The sequence below is a fragment of the Conger conger genome, chromosome 9 (genome assembly GCF_963514075.1).
Source record: "Conger conger chromosome 9, fConCon1.1, whole genome shotgun sequence".
Classification (NCBI taxonomy): domain Eukaryota; kingdom Metazoa; phylum Chordata; class Actinopteri; order Anguilliformes; family Congridae; genus Conger; species Conger conger.
In genome coordinates, this window is record NC_083768.1 from 35,726,170 (window position 1) to 35,733,799 (window position 7,630).

Genomic DNA, 7,630 nt, shown 5'->3' on the forward strand with positions numbered 1-7,630 from the left:
CCCGGTTTCCCTTTTCCGGGCGAGGTAACTGGGTCTTTGTGTGGCCGTGTCATGGGAGTCTTTGAATCGCTCTTAGTCCGGCCCCAGGATCACCGGGACACACAAACCCCTCCACCACGTTAAGGTGGCGATTCCTCGGAGGGGAATTCATTCATTCATTCATTATTTCTCTTTCTTTTAAGACCAGTTTGTAATGTAAATCCAGGATGTCTTGACTTCCATCATGTGACATTAGCTTGCAAATCAGCACTGACTAGGATAAGATGAATTGCACTGCTGCAGGCCCTAAATTATGACTGTGCATCTTGTTTGAATAAGAAGCATATCTGTGGTCACTAATGGGTTTGCTCCACCCTCAGTCAAAATATTTAAAAGGCCAGGACCTGGTAAGTCGAGACAAGAAGAAAACTCCTCACATAATCACCTCACCCAACGTGATATCAGAAGGTAACAGAACACTGGGCTATTTTGATACTTGATATACTGTTAGTGTAAAAACAGCCCCTTCATTCATATTGCTGTTATACTTGTGTATCTTTATTGACCATTGTATTGCATTATGGGTGATGTATCTGTCTCTCCTCCTAGCTGAAGAGCCATCATGGCCATCTTCACATTGTCAGCATTCCTTGTTGTTGCTGTTCTCTCTAGCATGACTTTGGGTGAGTCCTGATTCATGTTCTTTCCTGGTGGACGAGTTAGTGTCTAATATCGTATCTTTCACAAATACAGGAGGCTTTAGACACAGAATATGAAACAACAATGGGCTAAACTATAATATTCTCTTATTTGCTTAATTGAAATAATTATAATTATAAAGTTGCCTTTCTATGCATAAATGACTTGCGAGAGAATTTATAGATAACTGTGAAACCTGGCCTTCCAGCAATTAAATGTTATGACTGCTTGCTGATTTATTGTTACAGGAGTAATGTTAGTCCTTATGAACATGTTGGACACGACAGTTTGCCCTGACATTATAGCAGGGCACAGTATCACTGTGTGAAAGAAATATGAAGACTCTTCAACAAGGAATTGATCCTTAGGTTTTAGCCCTGAGACATTTGAACAACAAACTAACCAGCAGACTAAAAATGTTTAATGTATGCATATGCTCCTCAGTATCTCAAGGGGCTGAGATAGGCTTGTGTCAGGGTCCCTGTCCTGATGGTTGGACTTACCATAATCACCGATGCTTCCAGCACATTCCCGATAAGAAGACATGGCTGGAGGCTGAGGTATCTTAAAGGAATAGTTAACTTCCTCAAGCTTTTAAAATATTGTTTCATTTGTAGTGTGTGCACCTGGTCTCAGAAAGATTTTTGTGCAAAGCATAGTATTTTAGATGCATACAGTCTTTGAAGGCCTGCTAGCTTTACAATGGGCATTTGGAATAAGGGCCACCTGTGATTTAAAGTAAGAAAATGCACTTAAAGTGAATGCAACCTTCCATGTTCATAATTATTTCTCCAGTGGTCATATGTAATGGCAGATTTAATTGTAGCATCTATTCACAAGTACAAACACAATAATATTTGTAGCATGGTGGCACAGTGGCACTGCTGCCTCAGGCAGGAAGGTCCCGCATTTGAATCCTGGCCCGGGCCTTTCTGTGTTTCCATGTTTCCATGTTCTCCCTGTGCCTGCATTAGTTTCCTCGGGCACTCCAGTCACCTCCCAAAATACAAAGGCATGCAGATTAGGATACTTGGGGGGGCATTAACGGGACATTATGGCACAAGTCTGAGATGCATGCTCAGTTAACCTGCCCTGTATAAATTAATATCTTGCAGTTATTCCTTTACTTTCTCAAGCAGCACAAACTCTTCACTCCAAGTCATGATGGTGTAGGACCACTATTTCTTTGAATTCAGATTCCATGACCACAGGAAGTATTTCCAACCAAAAATAAGATTAGATTATTTTTTTAAACGTATATACACAGACACAAGCTTTGAAGGTTTGAACTCACTGTACAATGTACTTTTGTACTTGAAGTGCATTTTCTTGCTTTTGACCACAACTACACAAATGCCCTGACACCAGACATTGTAGAATTCATTTTCATGTTTTACACATTTTTTGGCTGTCAAAATTGCAGTACTCTCAGTTTCTCAATGTATTGCATAATTTACCAAACACATGTTTGTTGTCTCTCCCCTACTTCCTTGCTCAGCTACACTGTGTGAGTCTTGGAGGAAACCTGGCCTCAGAGCATAGTCAAGATGATCATCATTTTCTGAAGAAGCTCAATGAAAATGATAAGCCATTCTGGATCGGATTGGCAGACGTGCACAAGGTACACTTTGAAGGGCATCTGCACAATTTGGAGAGTCTAAATTGCCCGTAGGCATGAGTGTGTGAGTGAATGGTGCGTGTGCCCTGCGGTGGACTGGCAACCTGTCCAGGGTGTATTCCTACCTTTCGCCCGGTGTGTGCTGGGATGGGCTCCAGCCCCCCTGCGACCCTGATCAGGATGGGCGGGTTCAGATGATGGATGGATGGATGGACAAGCCCATAAATAGATTAATGGAACGGAGACCATCATCCTCGACCTCGAAGGATAGCCACAACTGGAATAAGGCCTGCTTTTAAAAAATAAATAGCATGGGAAATTTGGAAGGTGTTTGACTTTTTGTTTGGTTTGGGTATTTGACAGAAATTTCAGTCTATAGGCCTCAATGAATATATTAGTATACAAGATGGTATTATTGACATTATTGTACTTAGTTTTGATGATCGTCTCGACCTGTTGCTGTCTCAGTAGAGTGCAAGGAGAGGGAGGTTGAGACAGAGAGGTAGGGGGACAGGCGGGAAGACGTGCAATCCCTTTTTTCAGGATAAAAAGTGTTGTACAGTTTAGTAAGCAAAATGCAGTATCCAAATGTCCTAAAAACATTGACAAACTGCATAGAAACAGCCCAGAAAAAACATTCAAACCTTTTCAGAAAACCTTTTCATTGAGAATAAGAGCTTCCTCTTTCATTGTGTTTGGACTTCTGTAACTTTGCTTTTGTAATATTTTGAGTAATTCTAGGTATGTCATTTTCAAGCTTGTGTCAAGAAAATGGGCAATACCTAAGGGGCTAATGCATTTTCATGTGTCTCTGCCTTGTTCAGGAGGGCACATGGCTATGGTCCGATGGTACAAGTGCAAGTTCTGAAGGGGACTTTTTAAAGTGGAATCCTGGAGAGCCCAACAATGCGGGCCAAGAGAACTGCGTGCACTCAAACTATGGGGGTAAGCATTCTCTCTGTCTCCCTACCACTGCAGGAGACATATGATGGAAATACGCTGATTCCTCTCTCCATTTTTTTTACCCATAGGTCAAGCAGACTGGAACGACATTGAATGTGATTCAAGGTTTCAGTCCGTCTGTGCCATGCGATTGAATGAGTGATGCGGCCCTCTATACCAAGGTGAAGTAGCTCATGCTGATGCTGCTTTGTCTCTCTTTTAATAAACTTTCCCAAGCATTGAATACTTGCTGTATGGTTGTTGTTGTTGTTATTTTGTATTTAAACACAAAACGGAGAAAACCTTTTTTAAATACAGCCTGGCCAATGTCACCAGAGATGAGAGGTTGTGCTCCCACTGCAACTAACAGTTGTTTAAGACAGCTGCATCTCCTCTTTAATGTCATAATTGTAAAGAAATTAGCGAATTTACAAAGTTCCCAAATTCAAAACTTCATATTCAAAACATGTTCAACTGCATCTGAAGCACAAAAACATGCAAATCATCCTGAAGAAAGGTATTGTATGGTGTCTCGTGTGGAATTAATTTTGAACCGGCAAAGAAACACAACCCTTTCATCTGTGGTAACTGTAATATAATATTAATGCAACAATATAAACAAGCAAACCCTCTATATGGCCAGCTGTCCCTACCAGTGGGAGGGCTATTGAAGTGTGTGTGAGTGTGTATGTCTGTGTGCGTATTTGTAGATGTGTATTCAGAAATGAACTTAATCAGAGTAAAACAGTCAATGTGATATATGATCAATCAAAAGCTCAAGTGTACACTCAGTGGTATTTCATTCAGTATTCGGTATTTATTAGACTTATTACATCTTCTGTTGCTGTAGCCCATCCACTTAGAGGTTTGACGTGTTGTGTGCTCTGAGATGCTCTTCTGCATTACATTACATTATTGGCATTTGGCAGACGCTCTTATCCAGAGCGACGTACAACAAAGTGCATACCCATAACCAGGGATAAGTTCGCTGAAAGACCCTAGAGGGAAGTACAATTTCAACTGCTACCTGTACAACAAAGAGAAGGACAAGGGCCATTTTTTTTTTTTTTTTTTTTTTGAACAAACAAACAAACAGAGCAAAAGTGACCAAAGTTAACTATCCAAACACTGCTTACCTGGCCAACTAAAAATACCGATACACAAAGCAAGTCACAGAGACAACAATTAAGGTTCACAGGGAGGTAGGGAGGGATGGGGAGAGGTGCTGCTTGAAGAGGTGTGTCTTCAGCTTGTGCTTGAAGGTGGGGAGAGATTCTATAGTTCTGACCTCAACGGGGAGTTCGTTCCACCACCGTGGAGCCAGAACAGACAGTAGTCGTGAGGGGTGTAGGGTCTGATGATTTTTTGCAGATAAGCTGGGGAAGACCCTTTAACTGCTTGGAAGGCTAGCACCAATGTTTTGAATTTGATGCGAGCCATGACAGGCAGCCAGTGGAGGGAAGTAAGCAGGGGGGTGACGTGTGAGTATTTGGGAAGGTTGAAGACCAGACGAGCTGCTGCATTCTGGATGAGTTGGAGGGGTCTGATGGCGGACACTGGGAGGCCAACCAAGAGGGAATTACAGTAGTCCAGGCGGGACAGAACCATCGCCGCAATGTTCTCGGAAAGGGACAGTCTGCTGTCCATCACCACGCCGAGGTTCCTTGCACTGGGTGACGGCGTGAGTGTGGTATCCCCGAGGGAAATGGAGAGATCCAGATGGGGAGAGGTATTAGCAGGGATGAATATCATTTCAGTTTTACCTGGGTTGAGCTTTAGATGGTGGTTGTCCATCCAGCTCTGGATGTCCCTCAGGCAAGCAGAGATACGGGCTGAAACCTGCGTATCAGACGGCGGGAACGAGACGAAGAGTTGGGTATCGTCCGCGTAGCAGTGGTAGGATAGCCCATGTGCAGTGATCACAGGGCCAAGGGAGCGAGTGTAAAGAGAAAAAAGAAGCGGGCCAAGGACTGAGCCCTGGGGAACTCCTGTGGCGAGGGGCCGAGGTGTCGATACCAAACCAGCCCAGGCAACCTGGAAGGAGCGACCAGAGAGGTAGGACTCAATCCAGTCCAGGGCTGTGCCACAGATGCCCGTTGCTGACAGGGCAGACAGGAGGATGGAGTGATCCACAGTGTCGAAGGCAGCAGAAAGATCTAGAAGAATGAGGACAGAGGAGAGGGAGGCTGCTCATGCGGCATGGAGTGACTCACTGACGGAGAGGAGCGCAGTCTCTGTCAAGTGGCCCGATCTGAAGCCAGACTGATGGGGGTCTAGCAGGTTGTTGTTATGTTCTGCATACTCTTGTGATGTGTGGTTTTTGCCTTACCGCCACCTTCCTGTCAGCTTCGACCAATCTGCCCTTTCTCCTCTGACCTCTCTCGTTAACAATGCTTTTCTGCTCACAGAGCTGCTGCTCACTGGTTGTTTTTTACCATTCTCTGCTAAATCTATAGCAGTGCTACTCAACTCCTCATACTGCAGGCCACAGTGTCTGGAGGCATTTGCTCCAACCATGCACTACACCACCTGATTTCAGTATTTATTTTACTTACTTGGTTCAGATAATAAGCAAATTAATGAAATCAGGTTGTGTAGCGCACGGTCGGAGCAAATACCTGACCCGCAAAATGAGGGGATGAGTAGTGCTGGGCGTGAAAATCTTGGAAGATCTGCAGTTTTTGAGATACTCAAACCACCCTGTCTGGCACCAATTGTCCCACTGTCAAAGTCACTTAGATCACATTTCTTCCCCATTCTGACAAATGGTCTGAAAAACAGCTGAACCTCTTGACCACGCCTGCATGCTTTTATCCATTTAGTTGCTGCCATATGATCTGATTAAATATTTGCATTACTGGTGTACAGTTCTACCTAATAAAGTGATCACTGCCACAAATCATGCCACAGTCATTATTATTTTCATTTAAATGTTCAATTTTCACTTACACTGGTGGTCTGACTCAGGTACGATGCTTTAATTAATCAAGTGGCTGTGTTGGGCATTTGCAACTGTGTCCTCCAGCATGTTTCACTAAAGCTATTAAAGTGATCCTAAATTAAGTTTATCTGGTTATTGTTTCAGCATTTAGTCTCAGTCATTTCAATTGCAAAACAGGGATGGGTTTCCCAAAAGCTTTTTCTTCCTTTTTTTTGCTCTTACTGTAAAACCCCACAGCTAACCCAATGACGGAATTTAGCGGGGGCCGAAGGGGGTTTTGCGTGATTGTCCTTCTGGCGTTGCTGGGAGAACATTAGTTGGGTTAATTATTATCCTCCGTACAAGAACAGAGCACAATTATATTTAAGAATATACTGGGTCCGTTGCCATGGGTCGGATATGGATTGACCTGCCCCATATCCCGCTTATAGCTGGCCAGAAACGGATCAGTACAATTCTTAATATTCTCCGTTCTCAAACGGGGTCGTATTGTACGCTTAGTGGTTACTATAGTTTTACTCGTTTATCTGACTCCATTTAAATTATAATTTTGAAATTTGGGTTTGCAACTTACGCGGACCTCGGGAGTGATTACATTCGACTTGTACCTGCACCACCATTACTCAATAGATGCTCCCGGGATTAGCATTACTGCTGAAATCTCAGTTCGGTGGAGAACTCAGAGGCTGCCGGTCCAGTCAACACAATACTTGCAAACCTGCCCTGATAGTTGCGAGCCCAGGTCGGCGTAGCATTAACTGGGCTCCTTCAAGCTAATTTGGCAGGAACCGGCGCTATAACGCCCATGGGTTCCCTTCGCACCAGATTACAAGAGCCGTGCGTCGCCCGACCCTTTAAGGGACAGAAATTGCTGGCCGCACAGCTTAGAACTACCACAGGTGTACCGCCCCGCCGATCGGTCGGTCTTCGGCCACCATTTCCCCCTGAGTATTTCAGTTGTAATTTAGGCTGAAAAGGTACAAGATGAATTAGAGTCATGGAGATCACGCAAGTTACAAACAAAATAGTTTATTCGCAGACAGGTAGGTTATTAGCTTTAGAATATCACAATCAAGTATAAAATATACAAATTAAGAATAGAGATAGAGTAAATAATCATACCTAGCCTGCTTGGACTACACACAAACACAGAGTATAGAATATGCCGTATGGAAAGTCGAATACGATCTTCCTGATACTTACATACATGTACAATATGCTGTGTGGGAAGTCGAATACGATCTTCCACTGCTACACATACATACATACATACATACCCAAGACATGTTGTGTGGGAAGTCGAATACGATCTTCCCCGATTGGTCTGTCTCCCTTGCTTTTATGCCAAATCATACGTTTGAAACCAGGCGGCAGTGCCATAAATCAACCTGGAGGGGTGGTCAAATCTGGAATTTAGACCCCCACCATTGGGGGTTGTTGAGTAGGGAAAA

General features: G+C 43.6%; 1 protein-coding gene across 1 annotated transcript; it reads left to right on the top strand.

Moving 5' to 3' along the window:
- The first annotated feature begins 601 nt into the window (after positions 1 to 601).
- On the top strand, positions 602 to 3,401 carry LOC133136151 (lactose-binding lectin l-2-like). Its single transcript, XM_061253403.1, has 5 exons — positions 602 to 662; positions 1,123 to 1,238; positions 2,177 to 2,299; positions 3,121 to 3,241; positions 3,328 to 3,401. Exons 1-5 carry the CDS (start codon positions 602 to 604, stop codon positions 3,399 to 3,401), a joined length of 495 nt encoding a protein of 164 aa, XP_061109387.1.
- The last annotated feature ends 4,229 nt before the right edge of the window (positions 3,402 to 7,630 follow it).

Bases quoted from the DNA above. Each gene is read 5' to 3' on its own strand.
- LOC133136151 (XM_061253403.1), top strand. From the start codon at position 602: ATGGCCATCTTCACATTGTCAGCATTCCTTGTTGTTGCTGTTCTCTCT. The intron at 1,239-2,176 runs GTATCTTAAAGG...TTCCTTGCTCAG, and splicing joins AGACATGGCTGGAGGCTGAG to CTACACTGTGTGAGTCTTGG. The intron at 3,242-3,327 runs GTAAGCATTCTC...TTTTACCCATAG, and splicing joins CGTGCACTCAAACTATGGGG to GTCAAGCAGACTGGAACGAC.